This window comes from Herpailurus yagouaroundi, unplaced genomic scaffold (assembly GCF_014898765.1).
Source record: "Herpailurus yagouaroundi ecotype Mexico unplaced genomic scaffold, PumYag 190, whole genome shotgun sequence".
NCBI lineage: Eukaryota > Metazoa > Chordata > Mammalia > Carnivora > Felidae > Herpailurus > Herpailurus yagouaroundi.
The window spans coordinates 36219557-36240429 of record NW_024412421.1 but is presented as its reverse complement, the minus strand read 5'-3'; the positions used below and the strand labels follow the sequence as shown (position 1 = coordinate 36240429).

Below are 20873 nucleotides of genomic sequence, written 5' to 3'. Positions count from 1 at the left end.
ACACGTCCTCAGTTGCAAACACATCCCCATTTTAGAGACGTTAGTACGTGAATCCTCGAATCAATGAGACATGGTATTATTGTCGCCCCTACTTTATGGCTGAGACAAGCGCGACTAAGGTCACACCACTAGTAAAGAGCAGAGCCAAGATGAAAGCCTTTGGAAGGTTGGCTCCCCGGCCACACTGCATCTCCCACAGGGAATACTACCAACTCTACAGCTCTGAGTGTCTTAGGCTGAGTCTCCTGGCCATCACTCAGTATCCATTCTCTCTCTTCTTTAGCACTACAAACCTTGAGTTTCAGTGGGCTCATGGTCACTGGCTAAGAACTACATTTCCCAGCCTCCCTAGCAGCTAGCTGGGGCCATGTGACTAAGTTCCGGCCAATGGGATATAAGCAGAAGCCATGAGTAAACCTTCTGGACCTTGTCCTTACAAGGAAGAGGGGGTGCCCTTTACCTCCTGTTTCTTCCCTCTTTGCCCTGGCTGGAATGCAGGCGCACTGGCAGGAGCTGGAGCAGCTGTCTTAGATCTCAGCATAGAAACTACATATTGGGGTTGGCAGAGAAACAAGAGAATGACTTTTATTTTTTAAGATTTTATTAAAAAAATTTTTTTTAATGTTCATTTAGTTTTGGGGCTCCTGGGTGGCGCAGTCGGTTAAGCGTCCGACTTCAGCCAGGTCACGATCTCACGGTCCGTGAGTTCGAGCCCCGCGTCAGGCTCTGGGCTGATGGCTCAGAGCCTGGAGACTGTTTCCGATTCTGTGTCTCCCTCTCTCTCTGCCCCTCCCCCGTTCATGCTCTGTCTCTCTCTGCCCCAAAAATAAATAAAAACGTTGAGAGAGAAAAAAAAAAATTTTTAATGTTCATTTAGTTTTGAGAGAGAGAGAGAGAGAGAGAGAAAGAGACAGAGTGCGAGTGGGGGAGGGGCAGAGAGACAGGGAGATGCAGAATCCGAAGCAGCTCCAGGCTCTGAGCCATCAGCACAGAGTCTGACGCAGGGCCTGAACTCACTGACCGCGAGATCATGACCTGAGCTGAGGTCGGACGCTTCTCCGACTGAGCCACCCGGATGCCCCTGAGATTTTATTTTTAAGTGATCTCCACACCCAACGCGGGGCTCGAAGTCAAAACCCTGAGATCAAGCGTTGCATGCTCTACAGACTGAGCCAGCCAGTTGCCCCGACAGAGCAACAAGATAAAAACATAAGAGAGAACCTAGAGTTGTCACATTAGCCTGAATTGTTTCGTCTTGGGCAGTTGTGAAAGGAAAAAACTTCTCCCTTGTTTAAACCGCCGCTATTTTGGCCCCCATTCTAGCAGCCAAGAGGCAACCCTAATTAGTACAGGCCATTACATGCCGGCTGATGTCCTGGAGGCTCCGTCCTGGCCCTCCAGGAGTTTCGTGCTCACTAAGTGAGCGTGTGGACGAAACGCCAAACACAATGCTAAGCACAGAGCAGGCCCTGGAGAAAAGTCAGGTGCCCACACAGGTGAGACACAGGTACCTCAGGCATCAGTTCGCATACCTTGGCGTTCTGCTTTCTCCAAATCCTACCAAAGTATGGTAGGAAAAACTCTGCTTTTTCTGGGTTCCTCGCCCCAGCGACCCGCCCCATACACCTTAACAAAGAAATCGCCCTCCTGGTAGGGGGAGCACTTCATAAGGGAGCTGCGGACCTGCCCGCGTATTCCAGAACGGTTCCCTGTTTCGTCCAACGGCCGCATCCCAATTTTCCTTCCCAAGCCACCGCTGGCCCACTCCCGGTGGTCCTGACCAGGCCGTCTTTGTGCCCATCCTTCGCCAGGCCGAGGGTGGCTCGCGACTGAGCCTAAGCAGCCAGGACTCCTCACCCCTCCGGCCACAACAACCACATAGAGAGAAGACTCACGCCCGAGTGGAGTTAATCTGCATCTTGACTACGAACGGATGCTGGGTGTTGGCGGAGGGCAGATCTGGCACTCCTCAGCTGAGAGTTTGAGCTGTAGGGATCATGAAAACTACTGCAGCTGCTACGGCGATGCAACAAAATGCCCCAAACCTACTGACAGAAGTCAACCGTTTACTACGCTTGTGGATTTGGTGGCTCAAGACTAAACACGGTGTGGACCTTGCTTCTCCACAACGTCCGGGGCCTCGACTGCAGGTCTCAAAAGCTGGAGTCCGGACTTCACAGCAGGCCCAGCCTAGCTCCTGTCGGCGGGGCCCTCAGGTCCTTTCCACACGGGCCTCTTCCTGTGGTCTCCCCTCGCAAGCCAGCCTGGTACAGGCTTCCGTACAGCATGGTTGCTGCTTGCCAAGGGCGAGTGTCCCCGAAGAGAGCAAGCCAGCTGGAAGCTGCACGCCTCTTAAGACCTGGTCTCCGGAATCACATGTAACTTCCACCACTTTCTACTGGTTGTGGAAATTCAAAGGGAAGTTCAAGGTCAAGAGGAGGGACCATAAGCCCTACCTCCTGCTGGAAGTGTGTTAACGTCACATTTTATTTTACTTATTTTTTAAATGTTTATTTATTTTTGAGAGAGAGAATGAGACAGAGAGTGAGCAGGGGAGGGGCAGAGAGAGAGGGAGACAGAGAATCCCAAGCAGGCTCCATGCTGACAGCAGAGAGCCCGACGCGAGGCTTGTACTCACAAACTGTGAGATCATGACCTGAGCTGAAGTTGGATGCTTAACTGCTTAACCCACTGAGCCACCTGTCACATTTTATGAGGGCATGTGGGATGGGATGAGTGCCTGGGTATCTACAAAACGAGGCCGACACGGAGCAAAGCAGAGCAGAGAGAAGGAGAGCCCCTGGATCCAGCTGTACCTGAAGCTTGACTCACGGGGAGATTGTCTTTTCCAGTCAGTGAGCCAATGAACATTATCTTTGCTTTAGAGATTCACACTGAATCTCCATCATTTGCCGCCAAGAGAGTACCGAGTAACATACAGACAGGAAGCACGAAAATGCTTGGCTAAGGCAGGACTCCAGCCGTCAGCAGCATGAAGGACTAGCTGGTGCTTTGAAATGACATGTTTTCCTCTGCTCTTGGCTAACCAAAGTCCCCAGGCCAGCATCCCCAGTACGAATTTGCCACTCCCTTTAGAGGCCAAGAATGATGACAGTCAGTTTTTTTGTTTGGCTTGGGTTTAAGCAGCCAAAATGTCCCCTTTTGCCACGAGTGCAATGCAGGCGAGCATCTGGAAAGTGCTATCCAAATGACCCAGATCAAGGTGACTGTCAGCACAAGAGAGAGCAACCCCGGCACCTGGCACATTCCTCCAGGCTGGTCGGTCCTGCAGGGAGATGCCAGGCCTCGGGCGGAGAGGGACAGCACTGTAGCCGGCGTCTATCCTGTGCCAAGCACTGGTGTTCGCCCACCTTACTCCCAATCTTTTCAGGAATCCTGCAAGGGGGGGCTCGTGTTACAAAGGAGGAAACTGAGGCAGAGAGAAGCCACACAACTTGCCCAAGATCCACACCAGGAAGCTGTGAAGACAGACATGTGGTTTTCTGACTGCAGAGCCCGAATTCTTTCATGCCAAGCTGGTGGGGCTGGGAGGAAACCGGGGCAGGGCCTTCTAGGCGAGGTGGACCGCATGCTTGACTCTGTGTGGGGAGGGAAGGCCAGCGAGCCTGTCCCGTGGCCAGAACAAGGAGGGGAGGGGCCCATCACGGCAGCAGATGCTGGCCACTGGGCTCGCGGGTGGTCAGCAGAGAGGCAAGGACTGGCGTCCTGCCAAGGCCATCCTTTGGTGACCTCTGTGTAAGTCGAGGCCTGGCCACTCTGAGCAGGGTTTCGGTTGCTGGCTAGTGGCTGTGGACTGGCTCCTGCTTGCCAGCCTCTCTGTTTGGTACTTGGCTGGGCAGACAGAAGTGAGTCACACCCCGGTCCTGCCTGAGCACCCCCCCTCCTTCCGCCTCGGGCGTGGGCCGCCTGCCAATCCAAAATAAGCAATGTGTGGCCTGAGGGGTCAAGATCTGGGAGGTGAAGGAGCCCCAGGATAGGAGCTCCTGCTGTGACACCCGCGAGCTTTCCAGAGTGGGCCCTGGCGGGGGCCCTCGTCTTCATGGACCTGGTCCCGCTACACAGGACTGGCTGTGCCTCCGGCGAGCCACCTGGCCCTGTGCAAGTCTCTTCCTTTCCAGCTCTCAGTCGCTCATGTGCAAAATGGAGCAAACGGGCCCGCACAGCACCCTGACCTCCTCTCCCCCCAGGCGGTTGTTGATCCCACTCCTGGATCCTGGGCGCCGTGCGGCTCCTGTCTGAGCCTTAATCCGTTATCCACCTTCCCTTTCTGTTCTGTAAACTAGCCCATCTCCACCCAGTAACCCCCTCCCCTGAACCCCGGCCAGCAAGAGTCGATTTCTGTTGCTTGCAACCCCAAAACCCTGGGTGACAGACTGACCCAGCTGGGCATCACGCCCAGCCCCGCGAGGCCTGCCCCACACAACTGCCAACGTTCCGAACGGGTGCAGCCTCGCCTCAAAGCCTGCAAAACGCTTTACCCGCTTGTGGTGGTGGCCGGAGCCCATGCAGTCCCCAGAGCCAGGCAAAAGGGACACGTGGGGGGGGGGGGCACGGACCCGACGGAGGAAGTGTGGCCTGGAAGCACCCTCACAGTCTGAGCGGGGCGCTTTCCAGAAGCGGGGCGTGGCCTCCTGTGTCAGAGCTGCTGGGGAAGGCAAGGCAGGAAGTGATTAATGCCGGCTGTGGGTGTGACAGCCGCCGGGGCTCATTGTTAGAGCAGAGCAAATGCAGCCCCCCTGCCCGCGCCCATGCCTGCTGCCCGCCCAGCCCTGCCCTGCGTCGAGTCCCCCTCCTCCCCTGGGGTGTACAAATCCACTGTGCCAGGCACTTAAAAATAGCATCCTACCCAAAACGTAGGCATGAGACGGAACTCCAGAAAAGGAGAAAGCCTCTCCTCTCTTGCCTCGGAGCACGTGGACTCTGAGCGAGCTGTGCCTGGCGCTGACAAGGGGCCTCTCTCCGAGCCTTCTGTTCCGCCTGGGGAAGGGAAAGCCCTAGCCCAAAGCCGGCGCAGCGAGTCAACGGGACTGCTACGCGGGACATCACCCCTCTGACCCGGGGCCTCTCTGCACCCCGGCCACAAAGGAGCCACTCGTCTCCGACCTTCCTCCCTAGAAGGTCACTGGAGGCTGGCTGTGACCTTGACCTCTCCATCCAGCTTCTGCCCTGTAGGGTCAGTGACCCACTTGAATGGATTTCCTGCCATACGTTTTCTTTTGCAGCATTGTTGCTAATAGCAGGAAACCAGAAGGAGCTAAAATGTCCAAAACTGGAGGTCAATTAAGTTAATTATGGCAACGGCACCAAAGAGAACCACGTGGCCTGTAAGAAGGCATCTTTCAGAACGCCATGCTTTTTGGAGGCTGAGACGCTGTCATTTGTCACACGGATCGCCTATTTCATAACCCCCTTCAGGGGAGAAAAAGAGAGAAGTAGCTGGGATGTTTCTTTTGACAATGATTCTAAAACACATCCCTATTTCAGAAACATCAAAGTGTGGGAAAATATGCAACATGGTAAAATGTAATGATTTACAGGAAATGGTCTTGACACATTTTTAAGTTTAAAAGAAGTGGGTTAAGCAACATCATGCCGGGTCTTAAGAAAAACTAGCACGCGTATACAGACACAGGCTGTGCTCATTCAGCAGTGATCCGAGCCCACGAAACACACACGCACACGTAGAAACAGGCTGGAAGGACACCTAACGAAAGCTAGCAGCGCGTGTCTCCGGGGACTGGGGCTACGAACACTTTGGGGTTTCTTCTCCCTTGACGTTTTCTGTACTTTCTGATCTTTCGATTTCATAGTCAGGTGACTGAAATGGCGGTGGCTCCTGCTTCCGATCTCCCCTCCGTGTGTCCGGAGTCACCTGTGCTGAACGCCCTCCAACGGGGACCCTCTGTGCTCTCACCACCACCTGTGGAGGCAGGAACCTTGCCACCACCATTCTGCTGGTTGGGAAACCGAGACTCCGACTGGGCAGTTTTCCTGAGGCCGCAGAGCCTCTGCGCGATGGAGCCCGGATTCAAGCTCCGGTCACACGATTCCAGAGCCGAGGCCCTTCAGCGTCTTCTGTGGACACTAAGCTCACCATGGGCCCTCCTTGTCAGTGCCACAGGGCATCGAAGGACAGCGCCACCTCTGTGCTCGCCAGGAGGGGAAGCCTTGATGTGGAGCCCGGAAAGGGCCCCTCGTGTCTACCCAAAGTCTAGAGCTGGGGCTCCCAGCCCCCTTGGTCCTGAGCCACGTGCGTGTTTTGTGACATAAATGAGCACAATCAGGCTGAGAGAACCAAGACTGAGACCACCAGCCCAGCTGACCCAGCCCCTCTCCAGGCAGACAGAGGAAACGGATGTTTCCACAGCACCGTGCAAGGATGCTTTGGCAAGCCCCCCTACATCCCCTTGATAGTGTCTTCTCGTCCTGCTGAAAGGAGTCTCCAGCTTCCTCAAGAGAGAAACACTCCTGACATCATTTCTTCTTCTTCGCTGGCCAGCCAAGGGAGCTGCTGGGATCCCTCCAAGCAGGGGGTGGGGAGCGTGTCCGTTTGCCGGAACTCAGCTGAGAATCTTCTCTCTAGGAGACCCCGAGAAACTGTTCCAAACAAACAGAAAGGCTGCTGGGGAAGCTGGTGGCCGGGAACGCAGGGCGGCCGGTGCAGCCCCGGGGAGAAGGATGCAGACAGAAAATCCCAGTGTCGTTGGTACTGGGCCTCGCCGCCAGCCGCGGAGCTCCTCGAGGCGCCAGGCTGTGTCTCCACAGCGACAACGCCAGTGAGCAGGGCTGTCCCATTGTCCAGGCTGGCAAAGCTGAGGCTCAGACACGTGAAGGGACAGCCTCACAGCCAGAACGCAGCCGGGGCTCCGAACGCTGCTCTCCCAACTCTTCAACGTCCCTCGGATCTCAGACCCCCGCAGGAATGCTGTGGAAGCCAGAAACTCCGCCTTAAAAAGTGCACGTCGGCTTTTCACGCAAAATGTGGTGGATACATTCCGGGGGGGTCAAGCTCTCCTTGAAGGCCTTCGATAAGAGCCTTTGTCGACTGTCCAAACACATTCACTTCCACCCTGCACCCCTGCGCCAGTGCAGTCTTTAGGGGAAGGCGAGGGAAGGGTGCTGGTCTCCACCTCCTACCGCAGCCTCCAAGGGGAGGAGAACCCGGGCTGCGTTTTCCCTGTAGCGGCCCTGTGCACGCACGACCAGGACTCTGTGCACGGTGGGGGAGCCAGACCTGTCCCCCCCCTAGCAGTTCTGGCTATTGGGAGCTCCAGTCCCACCCCATTTTTAAACTTGTAAGACTCGTGTCCGACTTTGGGCCCCCAGGACAGTGAGATAACAACGTGTGTCGTCTCAAGCCACCGAGTTTGTGGGCATTTGTTATGGCGGCCACGGGAAGCTAAGGCACCCGCCCACTGTCTCCCCACACAAAGCAAGAGTGAGCCCACAGACTTGGAAGGCCACCCCCACAGGAAAATGTGGGCTCTCCTTTCAGAGAATGTCAAGAGGTCAGGTGGCCACCAGGAGCTTACTTCGCTCCATCCGAACCTGCCACGGCTACACCCCGACGGCTGTGAGAAGCGGCCACTGCTCACGGGTGCCGGCCACACGCACACCGCCGTACCCACGGTCCCCGAGCCACACGGCAGCCCACCGTGCGGATTGGAAAAGCGAGGTGCGGGGAGACTGAGTGGTGCGCCTGGGGCCACACAGCCAAGAACCACGGCTCCCGTGTCTCCGGGCTCTTCCGGCTCGCTCTCGTTTCCGACACAGCCGACTGTTAATGAGGCCAGACACGACGAAGGGGGTGCCGGCACGGTCGCCGCAGGACTGGGGCAGCACACGGGCCCGTGTCCGTGCTGGCGACGCACAGTGCTGTGTGCACGCACGTGAGCCAGAGGGTGAGAAGGTTGTCGTGGAGGCGTGACCCCTCAGTTATCCGTGGCGACGGGCCAGCGATGGGTGAATCAGTCCAGGGGTGCCCCCGCCCACTACAGACGGCCCCTCCCACCTCGCCTCTCAGCCAACTTTCCAGAGAGGCTGACGGGACTGGGAAGCAACACGTCCCCTCCCTCGCTCCCGGAGAACTAGCCGCGGGGTGGCCGGGAAGGGAGAAAGTGCACTCAGGGGCTGCAGAGTCCTTCCCGGCGACGAGGAGATTAACCCGGCAGACCTGGCCTCCGGACAACGCAGGAACCTGGCCTGGTTGTATCTGCCCAGCTGTGAAATGACTGATTATGGAGCACGTACCTGATCAAAAGCTGGCTCTAGTGGAAGGTGATGCCCAGGGCGTTTATGATAAAGGGTGACAACAACCCCACCCACACCTCACGTAACGTGGCAGCGTGGTCCGTTGGAGACATAATTGGGGTCGGACAGATCTCAGAGTGTACCACGGGTGACCTGAGCCTCACCGTCCTCATCTGCAAAGAGACCCCTGATTTTGTTCCAGTTTCTACACGCTCTGTACATGTATGGGCTTCAGGAGAGGCAGGCTCCAGTCCCAGAAGGCATATCTTGATTGATCAAGGGCCATTACGATGACTCCAGCCCTCTTGTCTGTGGTTAGTTTCAGTGGATATATGACACAACCTAGCCAATGAGCAGAGGAGCTTCGGTGAAAGACTTTTTTCCCCCTTAAACTTGATACGCAAAGAAAGATAATCTTTCTCCTTCTGTTGGAAGCTGGATGTGATGCCTGGAACAGCTGCAGCCACTTGTTAGCCTGAGGAGAACCAGCCTAAGGTCAAGGCTAGCACCCTGAGGAGGGCGCAATGTATAGACAGAAAGAGGCTGGGTCCTCAGTGGTGTCCATGAGACGGTGCATGAACCAATTCTGGATCCTTCATGTCTCAGGACTTTCTGACCTGCTAGTTGGCAGGTTACATGGATAACATCACATGTAATGTCAGAAGCATGAGTGGATGTGAACAGAACACGTTATCGTAAAATGCTATCATACATTTAATACAGAAAAACTTGGCCAAACACAGTTGATCAAAAATCTGAAGACTTTGTTGGGCACCCAGGCGGCTCAGTCGGTTAAGCATCCGACTTCAGCTCAGGTCACGATCTCACGGTCAGTGGGTTCGAGCCCCACGTCGGGCTCTGTGCTGTCAGCTTGGAGCCTGGAGCCTGTTTCGGATTCTGTGTCTCCCTCTCTCTCTACCCCTCCCCCACTCACCCTCTGTCTCTTTCTCTCAAAAACAAAAAAACATTAAAAACATCTGAAGAAGTTGTGAATCATACCAACTATTTTCTATGTTAGGAATCAGCCTCCAAAGGCAGGTTGATAAGTGAACTGGCTGGATGACCCCTGACGGTCCCTCTATCTCCTTTCTCATCTGCTGATGAAGAAGTTAACCTCACATGACCACCACATTCTCTTCGGATCAAGTCTTTCCTGTCCTGGGATTCAGGCTATGTTATAAGGAAACATTACCGATATTTGGGGAAAAAATTCCACTCTGCAAGGGTCAGGAACATAATTACACATAATAAATCATCCCTGATAGACAAGATTCTGTACTCACTGGAGAAATCAGCACGGTACCACAATCTCTACAGAGGAAAAGGCAGAGCTCTAGAACAAGCATTGCAAAAACTTATTTGGGAAGTCGCAACGACCATCAGCAAACACTTCGCGAGTGCCTTCTGTATACAAGGCATCCATCTAGAGCTGGAAACTCAAAATGACAAAAACGTATCCGACCGGTCGGCCCCTATTCTCAGGGAGCTTATAGTTTAATTAAGGTGCCAACAGACGTGTGCCAACAGGACTGAACTTCCCTTGGGACACGCTGGCATGGCCTTACCGTATTTCACAGCCAGGGATGGTTCTGAGAGTTCCGTACGGATGTCCACGTGGAAAGCTGTCCCTGCGTAAGAAAGAGGAAGTCTCAGTGCCAAGGAGCCAATGCATGAAAAGAATCACACGTGTGACCTATGGACCAGTGGCTTCAAAAAATGGTCAGCTTCAGAAAGCGCTCTTCAGACAGAATCTAAAGCTGAAGTCAAATACACATTACACATACGAGCAAACACAACCGCGCACCAGAGCTGCCGTGGTTAACATGTGAGGGCAAGGCCTCCACTCGGTCAGGAAACATCCAATGCGACTAGGGTCACACAGTGGACCGGACGTGGGATCTGTCCTTGCAGGTGGTGTGCAGAGGGCAGGTGGCCTCTCTGAACCACAGTCTCTTCATCTGCGAAAGGAGAATCGAAGGAAATAATGCAAAGCACACAGCCTCCGGCAGGTCTCCACGAGTGTGAGCTCCGTGACTCCAAGGTCACCTGAGCCGTGTTGAAGAGATGCCCTATGATGACCTTCCTCACCCACAGGGGTGTCATCTCTATTCAGCCTCCATTTGCAGCCATTCCAGGGGGGACAGGGCGGCAGGACTGGGGTCAGGAAACCTTGGTTCTAGCCCTGCTCCGCCCGCATCCGCTCAGCTCTCCTTCCTCAAGGCTCAGTCGCCTCCTCTGCCAGGTGAGGATAACGATCTATTGATCTCAAAGGCATGTCACAAGGGTTAAATGAGGCGTGAAAGTGCTTTGTCCCCTGGCATTTCTTTCGGCCTTCCCTCCTTTGGTGCCAAAACCTTTAGCTTGGCTGGGCTTGGCAGGAGGCACAGTGAGCTCCCAAACGCAAGGCCGAGCTCTGTCACTTGCTAGCTGTCTGTCCTTTAAAAGTGACTTGCCACTCTGTGTCCTGCGCGCGGAGCCCACCGCAGCTGTGATGATTGACCGCAGCTGGGATGATATACTGCCATTTTTGTTCTCTGTCGTGGAAATGGCTTGGGCCAACCTGGGGGTTGTCTGTGCTGCAAACACACACGCACACAGTCAGCTCAAGGGCACTCATTCGGCAGCAAGAGCTTGTTCAGAGTCCAGGTGACGTGGATACCGCTCACCCCGGCCGTTTCCGATGCTTACAGCAACGCATGTGTTGCGGGGCTCCGGTCTTCAGCCGACCACAGGATGGAGATGCTCCTACAGATGTTGGCAGCCACCACGTCTTGAGCACCTGCTGAGCAGGCTCTCACCTAATTCTCCAGCCGCCTCTTCAAGTAGGTACCTTTTACCTCCATCTTGCAGAGGAAGGGGGACACGGGGCAAGCTGGGGGGGAGAGCCAGGATTGGAATCTGCTCACTCTGACTTCTGGAGTGTCTGCCCTCAACCTCTCTGGTCCACCGGAGGGGAGATGGGTCTGGGAAGGTCCCTGCGGGCAAACCACCATATCGGCCAAGAAGGCATTCAGCAGCAGGTGGCAGAGGGCCCAACTCACTTGAACAAACGTGGGTTTATTTTTCAAACAAGAAGCTTGCGCCTGGGTGGCGCCAGGCACAAGGTCTGGGTGAGTCTCCCTCGTGTGTGTCATCACAAGGGAACAAGGCCTCCACCACCGTGGCTGTGCTGTGTTCCAGAATGCTCTGATGGGGAGGGCAAAGAGGATTGCCTGACACATTTCCCCTCTGCGAGAGAAGTCACTTTCCAGAAACCCCTCGTCAGGCTTTGACTCGAGTCTTACTGGCCAGAACTGGATCACAAGGTTATTCCTGGATACAAGGGAAGCCAGGCATGGGAAAGTGTTGTTTTCCAACCTTTGTAGCCAGTGGGAGAACAGCTGGGAAGGGCTTTCTGGTAGTTCACCAGCCATGCTGCACATCTACCAAGAGGCTGTCCCCACCCCTGCCTTGGAGACCGGGTCCGTATTGTGTAGCTGTCGTAACAGAGCACCACGGACGGGGAGCCGGGACACGGGGGTAGAGCTTCAAACAGCAGAAATGTGTTCTCTCACAGCTCTGGAGGCCAGAAGCTCAAAGTCAAGGTGTTGCAGGGCCCTGCTCCCTCCGAAGGCTCTACGGGAGGGTCCTTCTTGCCTATCCCAGCTCCCGGGGCTCCAGGCGTCCCCAAGTCTTTGCCTCGAGCTTCACATGGCCTCTCCCGTGTGTCTCCTCTTCTTAGAAGGACACCAGTCCTTGGGTTAGGACCCACCCAAATGCCTTCACTCAACCTGATTACATCTGCAAAGACACTACTTCCAAAGAAGGTCCCATTCACAGGTACTGGGTGTTAGGGCTCCAAGACATGTTTTAGGGGGACACAGTTTAACCATTAACAGAGACCCGTGTCTGCCTTTTGTCTTCTTTGCGAGGGAAGGTAAAGGACCACACCTGTTCCCTTTAGAGGGACAAAGATGCCTCCTTCCAAGATTAGACCCTCCCCCCCACACCTCTGCTCCCATGGCCTTGGGCCAGCCTTGCCTGAGTAGGGCCTTTCTGACCCCCCTGCTCCTTCCTCCCACCCCCTCTCCATCAGAGGCCCTCTAGAGTCCTCTGCTGCAGGCACTGACCTCTCCTCCTCCTGCCGGAGGGTTTTCTGGGACACAGGAGTCCCAGAGCCTGCCAGAGACAAAATGTTTTTCAAGCCCCTGAACTGTCCTGCTCAGCACGGACCTTAACCCCCACCCGAAACCTAGCACTTGCCATCCACGTGGCCTCTCAACGCTCAGGGCTCCTGGGGTTACCTTTCCAGGCAAGGCTCCCCTCTGGCAGCGGGCACCTGTGCCCGGGTGAAGTGCCTGTGTGGCCGGAGCTGTGCGAGCTCCTTCTCTAGTCCTCACTTTTGTGACAGGATGAGGAAAGGGCACTTGGAAGACCTGCCCTGGGTCATGCAGCTTAGCGACATGGGGGTGGGGTCAAATGCAACAGGCGTTACACTTGACGGTCATAACAACCCAACTGCTAACGTTTATTGAGCACCTGCTACAAGCCACATGTTTCATGCCCGCTGCCTCCAAGTCTATGAGTAGGAGCTCCTGGGAGGGGGAAGTGACTTGCCCAAAGCTAGGTGCACCTAGAGAACCCCCTCCCCCCCCCCCCCTTTCTCGGGGGGGGGGGGCAGGCAGGATGCAATTTTCCGGGACATTACCCCAAAGGGGGAATTGATTATGTTAATTATGTTAAATACCAGGATTCCTCCTGGTCCTACGAACCTATAAAACACCAGGATAAAATGTGGTTAGACCCACCAATCTCCCTCGTCTTCCGTAACTGCTTAAGCACAAGAAGAGGGGACATATGTCTGATTTCCATCAACCTCTGAAGCCACCAAGGACACCCCAAGCCCCACTCGTTTGGTGTCTCTATGTCTCACGCAAGGGCCTGAAATTCTCATGGGTGGGTGGGAGGGTGCAGCAGGAGGGAGAATGGGATTATCCAATCCCACGTCTCCGTTTTCCCTCCCCATTCTTAGTGTCCCTGCCCCCAGACCTTCAACAAAAGCAGAGGTAGATTAATTCGTACTGCCGTATAACCAGTCACCACAAACTTAGAGGCTTAAAACAATACCCATGTAGCATCTGGAAGTTCTGTGGGCCAGAAATCTGAACAGACCCATCGGAATCTCTGCTCAGAGTCTAATGGGCAGAAGTCAAGGTTTTGGTGGCTGGGTTCTTGCCTGTGGCAGAATCTACCTCCTTGAGGCTACAGGTCTGAGGTCTCTGTGTCCTACTGGCTATAGGTCAGGACCACCTTTTTCTTCCTTCCCATGCGGCCCTGTCTGTTTTATAAGCAGCAATGATACCATATGTCTTCCTGACGCTTCTAACGCTGCTGACACCCCTTCTGCCAGCAGCCAGAGGAAACTCTCTAGTTTTAAGGCTCACCTGATTATGCCAGGCCCACCCAGATAATCTCTGTGTGTCAAGGTCACCCGACTTGGGACTTTACATCTGCAAAATCTCTTCACTTAGATTAGTGTTTAGATAAGCAAAGACTGGGAATTCTGCCTACCCCGGGAGGTCTGACAGGGACATTAGCTGCAAGAGAGCCCCCTCCCCCATCTCTAGGCAGGGGAGACACCACCTTCCTCCTTCTCTGGTATGAAATGGGCCCTCTTTCAGCACAGAGGAATCTGTAGAAATTCACCTCTTACTCTGAAGGAAAAAACGTAACAGAGACCTGGCCTCCAAGGGGAAGCCCTAATCTTCATACTGAACAAACTTGTTTTCTACTGGCTGTGGGGCAGGCCATCTATTCACATTTGGAAGAATTGGCCATCAGATTTCTTTTTCCTTTTTTTCAGGGCATTTTCAAGTGACAATCTGTCAATGCTTTTCAAGACTGATTCTCAGAATGAAGTGTGATGAGTTTCCTAATACAGCGACTCGTTATTGCCAGGTGTAGATGACCCCAACAGCAGCATAAGGGGCCCAAGCTCTGAGCACGCAGGCTGCGGGGGGCTCCAGACAGCTCTGCTTTTCCCTCACTGTTCTGGGTTGAATGATGTCCCCCCAAAATTCATGTCTACCTGGCACCTGTGAATGTGACGTTATTTGGAAATAGGGTCTTTGCAGATGTAATCAAATGAGGTCACGCTGGATCGGGTGGGCCTCGAACCCAATGCCTGGGGTCTTTGTCAGAAGAGGTGGACACAGAATTGGACACAGAGATAGGAAGGCAACCACCTGAAGATGGAGGCAGAGGCTGGAGTGATGTGGCTACAGCCGAGGAGCACCAAGGATTGCCAGCGGCGACCAGAAGCTGGGAGAGAGGCCTGGGATATATTCTTAACCAGAGCCTTAAGAAGGAGCCTACCTTGCCCCCCTGCCCCCTGGATTCCAAACTTCTAATCTCCGGGGCCATGAGAGGATAGATGCTGTAGTTATAAGCCACGAAGTTTGTGATAATTTATCTACGGCAGCAATAGGAAACTAACACACCCCCTGTGTGTGTGTGTGTGTGTGTGTGTGTGTGTGTGTGCTTTAAATCTAATCCCTGACCACCTACAAACCTCACCCTATTTTATTATACCACCTACCTTCACTCATTTACTTTCTGCCTGGCCTTAAAGCATTTTAATTTGCAACCCCTGGTGTAATTGATACATTTAATAAAACTGGGTTTCAAAAGCAAATACCTCATACTGTGCATAAGAATAAACTCCAAATGGTTCAGGGACCTGAACATGAAAAAAAAAATGAAACCATATACATAATACAAGAGAACACAGATGAATTTGTTTATAACCTGGGTGTAGGGAGGGGTCTTCTAACCACCACTTAAAATCCAGATGCAAAAAATGATCACAAAAATACACTTTTTTTCAAGGTAAAAACACAATAAATGAAGTCAAAGGCAACTGACAAACCGGGACAGAATATTTTCAACATAAATCACAGATAAAGGGCTTTTATAGCTCTAATATATAAAGAACTCTTAGGAATTGACAGAAACAAAGACCCAAAACGTGATAGAAAAATGTGCAGAAAACATGAACAGGCAATTCATTAAAAAAAAAAAGAGGAAGATACAAAAATGGTGTCCACATCTGTTCTCCAATCCTGCCAGACACTCTGAGGCCCCTGCTGTAACTTAATAAATCTGTTTCTGCTCAAACCAGACATAGTAGACTCTTCTGTCTGCAGTACGGACTGTTTCCAGATGTCAATCTACCTTGAAGCACAAAGACTTCCCGGCCTACAGTGTCTCCAAAAACTATTTACACAGACTGTGGAGGCAGCTTTAAAAGAGGAGTTCACATGTATATTTTCAAGCAATCATAGTTTTATCACAACAGGAGCTGGCCTTCTGGGGTGAGCACCTTGAAGGAGGAAGCTTTACTGGGCTGGGTGAGCTCTGGTGTGTTTGTTTAAAAAGAATCCTCCCATATTTCAGAGTTACACCCTGTCACCCAAACAATACGTTACCTGCCTTTGAAATGTGTTTTTCACCCCGACTTGAGTCTGGGTGTGTTCTGTATCTTGAGACTTCAAGCCAGGCGGTGAAGCCTCGATTGGGATGGCACTGGGAAGCAATCCAGTTCCTCCGCTTTAGCCCTGCTCGTACTTCTCGGAAACACATGGGGGATCTGGAGGAGGCAGGTCGGGTTTCAGCCTGGTGCAAGGTCCAGGATAAGCAGAACTGCCTTCTGAAACTCAGCCAGCAGAACAGAAATAATCTGAATGTCCAGCAATAGGGGATTAGTAGAAAATTTTGCGGTACGCCCAAACAAAGGGATTCTGGGCTGCCCTTGAAAACCAGGACTTGGAAGAGAGTCCGTGACAGGCGAAGACATCTGGGATATGTTGTTAAGTGGAAAGAAGAGATCGCAAAATGTGGAGAACAGCCCTATTTTTGTGGAGAGTAGACTGTTCCTGTAAAAATAGGTGTGCATAAATGCATATGAATACAACAGTGTCTAGGAAGATGTACTTTCAAATGTTGACGTTGGTTATGACTGAGAAGTGAGATTCTTTGTGAGTTCTATATCATTTTCTAGTGAGATATAATCTCTGTACAAGGAGCATGCATTACCTCATGACGAGGCAAAACAATATAGATGTATACTATTGTTTACTTATATATATATAAAATCTATAACTTACTTGCTTTAAAAGAGTCCAGAAGAATTATGTACATATGCCAGAGCAGGGTGGGGGAAACAGATGAACCAGGAATGGCAAAATGTCACCGTTGAGGAAGCTGGGCAGTAGGGACGCAGGCAATCACTACACTAGTCGACTGACTCTTGGGTATGCTTGGAAATTTCCAAGGTGGAAAGAGAAAACGCACAAAACCAAAAGCAGCAGTGAATTAATTGTGGTGTGGGAAACGAACAAATGTGAAAACTGAACAGACATACGACACAAATAAGGCTCAGGACTCGTCGAGAACCCACGAGCCCCGGATGGTGCCTCAGCTTCCCCATCTGTAACAGGGAGGATCCCGGTCAAGGTGTAGGCCTGTGATACGGACTTAACTGATTATTTTGGTGGTTGCTATCGTTCGGTCCAAAGCAGCACACGGGAAGCCTGACAGCAAAACGTCTCCACGAGGTGCACACAAGGGTCACACGGGAGCTGGTGAAATGTGGCGTCCAAGACCCCACTCCCAGGGAGTCTGGATCCGTACCCGGGGTCAGGCTGAGGAACCACCATCTCAAATAAGAGCCCAGGTAATTCCCGCCGTGGCAACGGCACCTAGCCCAAGGCCACAGACACCTAAGAAAGCAAGTCTGCCCTGGAGGAAAATGTGTGTCTGTGCAGAATCAGCGCCAGGCATTGTTTGGGACAACTGCCCGTTTACGACTCCAGGTGGACTCTGTGGGAGGCCACGGCTAAGGAAAACTGGCATGCGGCAGATGACAGATAATGGCTGGAGCCTCTGGTTTGCAGAAATAACGAATAAACACGTTACCTTTATGCTTTCCTCCGGGAGGGGCAGATCCTGGGCAACTGACTCAGGTCAGAATCTGGTTCCAACGCGTACAAACTTGCTTGGCCCTGGGCCCACGATGACCTTTCCATCTGTAAAACGTGAACAGTGACAGCAGTTCAGAAGCAGGCTCACAGAGCTGTGGCCATCACGAGAGGCTATCAGGGGCTGAGGCACCGAGCAATGATGCCATCAGTGAGATCAGGGACCTACTTCGTAAGGCCTGCACGGAAGGGGTTTGGGGTCCCTTTGTTTTCTGTGTCAGAAACGCAGGGCCTTGGGTAAAGGAAAAACGCACATCAGCACGTGTCTCCAACTGGAGACCAGGCACACCCCTCGACAGACCCTGAAGGGAAGGTAAAGTGGCGGATCCGGGAGGGAGCCTGGGTGTACTTCTGCCCCACTGTTCAAGGACTCCTCCTGCTGATGGGACTCGCGACCTGCACTCTGTTTTCATTTTCCTACCACAACATGGCCTCCAGGCTCCTCCCCTAGGCTTGGGTTCTACGCGAGAACGGAGAAGCGGGGCGATGGGGGCCGGGCGCTGGACTTGGAGTCCAGGTGGCCGAGCTCTCGCCTCAGCCGCATTCCAGGACCGCGGCGACTCCGTATCCCTTCAGACACAGGAAGTCATCCCAGGCACAGCCCATCCTCATTGCAAAATCGCTTCTCTGGGGCATTTGGGGTGAATCCCAAGTCTCTCTCTCTCTCTTTCTCAACAATAGTATTAATTTATACTCCACTCCAGTCCTTTGGAAAACATAGACAGACATATCGTTTGGCCCTAGACCGCAAGCTGCCGAGGGCAGGGCCCACTGTACTGTCGGTCCCTGGTCCGAGTTAGGCACGTGGCAGGTATGTTCACTCCTGGGAGTGAGTTTTGCTGTCCACACAGCGTTGTACCGGGAATCTCTTCTCATCTGAACACACGGCCTGCTTCCCTTTTACCTACAGCCCCTCTGATCACGTGGAGGAACGCCCTACCCTCTGACTTACACTGTGCTCCCCTCCCCGGCCTCCTCCCACAGATCCTCAGGCCCTCCACTCTGTAGAAGGTGGAGAAACGTTCAAGTCCCACCTGAAGTCAGGGAAAGGGACCAGCTGCAAACAGCTTGGGGCTGGAGGCTGTTTTAGGGAAGGAGCCCTGGGCAGCAGCTGGCTGAGAAAACCACAGCCGCATGGCCAGCCCCAAGAGACAGCATTTCTAGCATTCAGAGGGACTGGCAGGTCACCGTCCACTTTAGCCTCCGGAGGCTCCTGGCTGTTTCCTGGCAAGGGAACTGTGTGCTGATAGAAAGCTCCCACAGACGGGCGGCCATCGGCTTCCAGAACAGGAGTGCAGGCATCTGTTCCTTAAAGTCGAGGAGCTGGGTGTCATTCTTCTTGGAGGCCCCCAAACCCTTGGTGGGGTGTGCTCCCACAGGGTGGTGGTTTGTTCTCCACTGAGCTGGATTAAACTGAGCTGGAGTACGGATGAGGGGCAATGGGACTTGTAAGACTGTCCTGGAGTGGCCACAGCAAACAGCTTGGGGCTTAGCACGACGGAAGTGTTCCCCCGCAGTCAGAAGTCCAAAGTCAAGGTGTCCCACGGCTACACTCCCTCCAGAGACTGCAGGGGAAGATCTTTCCTGCCTCTTCTAGCTCCTGGTGACTCCAGGCGACCCCTGGCTCCAAATCTCTGCTTCTGTCTTCACATGGCCTTCTCCACCGGGAGTCTCTGCTTGTGCTTTTCTGTCTATTACAAGGAAACCCTCATCCGTAAGCTGTCCGGTACACACATTAAATAGCAAACGGCAGAGCCAAAAAGGGACAAGAAGGCGGTCAGGAGCTGGGGGACCTCGGTCGTTACTTGTGGTTCAATTTCCCCAGCTGTCCAGGGCCGGTTAGCATCTCTGCTAGCTGCCGGGAGTAGGATTCCTGGTTTCCTTTTATAGATGAGGAAACTGAGGCTTGGAATGGTTGGGTGAAGGGCCAAGGTCACAGAGCTGGCCAGAGCTGGGACTGGAACGAAGGTCAGCTTGACACCACAGCTTGGAGGTTTCACACCCTGGTGGGGCTGCCCCGGAGGAACCTGAGCACCATAAGGTCCCAAGATCTTTCTGCTCCAAGGAACCTAATTAACCAATAGGAGGCAAACGTGTTGACTTGCCCCGATTTCCGTATTATTTTACATTCTCCTATGGTAGCTTCTGGAATGTGGCTACTTCCCTGGAATGACTTGAAAAGGTGAGGCCAGAGTGAACAAGGATTGATGTGGTTGCTTGTAGACAGTAGACTCTACCGGGGAAGTGAGGCAGGGAGACCCAACGGGGACCAGCCTCACCCCTCCTGCCTATGTGGATTTTCAACTGCCCGGGACTGCCACCTGGATGCCTGCTCCTCCCTTCACTGACCAAGAGCACCGTGGTGGCTCTGGGAAATTTTGCCCAAGGCGTGGAGAGGGGTCAGGGAGTGGGAAGCACATTTTCCTTCTCTCCCTAGAGTGGCTCTGCAAAGTCTGTTCAGCCTTGAGGTCCCAAGGCTGGCGAATGTCTTGCTAGGAAGTTTCCAGCACCTTGGACCACGTCCTGCAGAAATGCATGCATTTATTCAGTGCCTTGCTCTTGTGTGCTGCCCAGCACCAGGGTGTAGGCTCCACAGGGCGGGCAGGGCAGGGCCCCAGAGCCTGGCACGCACAGATGAGTCGTAGGTCGCCAGAAGTCAAAAGACGGCACCCAGGGGGAAGGGCAGGGAGAATGGACCACTGCTGCGGGGCCCGGCCTGCCGCTGTAGGACTCACGGGGGTCGGGTGCCCCGGCCTCCCCTCCACCTGCGGTGGGGGCCGCGCACAGGCCAGGAGGGGAGGGGGCGTTGCTCGTGCCCCGGGGTCCTCGCGCGCTGACAGCCGGCTGACTTAACAGTGGCCGCATCTGGCGAGGTCTGCGGAGAGAGCTGCTCCCTTCTCACCCCAAGGCGGGCCGGCCGGCTCGCAAGGGCGGGCGCAGGCCGTCTGCGAGCTCGCGACCTTCTCGCGAGCCCCCTCCCGCTCCCCGGGGCGGTGAGGGTTACCCTCGGTTTCCAAGGAGGCGCCCGGGGCTCAGAGAGGCCAAGCGACTCGGCCAAGGTCACACAGCCTCGCTGAGGGAAAACCGCGTCACGGCTCGGGTCTCCGGAGCCCCCGCTCCAGCAGCTTTTCGGAGATACTCTCTTCCTCCCTACGGCGACGCCGGGGAGTCAAGCGGGAAGGTCGGACGCCCGGCTTTCACCTCAAACAATACTGCGCGCTGATCTGCGGGAACAAAAGCGACCAGGAATCCGCCCCGGGTTTTCCGCCGCGCCGCCCCTCCGGTCGCCGCGGGGCGGGACGGGGCGGCTCCAGCGTGATCGACAGCCCCGGGGAGGCGTGGACGGGGCGGGGGCTAATCGGATTGGGGACCCGGAACAATCACGGGCCGAGAAGGGGCAGCCCGAGCCAATCAGCGGGAGGGGCGGGCCTGGCCGGCGCGGCTGTCGCGAGAGGCGGCCACCCCGCCCACTTGCGCCTCGTCCCGGCGCCCGTCAGCAGCGAACGCGGCCGCGCTCGGCCCGGATCCGTCCGCGGACCGGGGAGGCCGGAGCGCGAGGCCGAGCGAGTGCCGGCGCAGATCCCT

The 20873-nt window shown here is 54.3% G+C and overlaps 1 protein-coding gene across 8 annotated transcripts in view; it reads right to left on the bottom strand.

Moving 5' to 3' along the window:
- Positions 1-20873, bottom strand: part of JPH3 (junctophilin 3) — a 162759-nt gene that overhangs the window by 140325 nt on the left and 1561 nt on the right. Inside the window, exons 1-4 of one of the 8 annotated variants that reach the window (XM_040443286.1) lie at positions 20293-20483; positions 17227-17336; positions 15738-15898; positions 9837-9899 (exon numbers count right to left, since the gene is read on the bottom strand). In XM_040443286.1, the coding sequence (XP_040299220.1) occupies positions 9837-9899; positions 15738-15891 (217 nt within the window). In that variant the 5' untranslated portion in view covers positions 15892-15898; positions 17227-17336; positions 20293-20483. The other 7 variants (XM_040443284.1, XM_040443285.1, XM_040443287.1 and 4 more) reach the window with 7 other exon arrangements.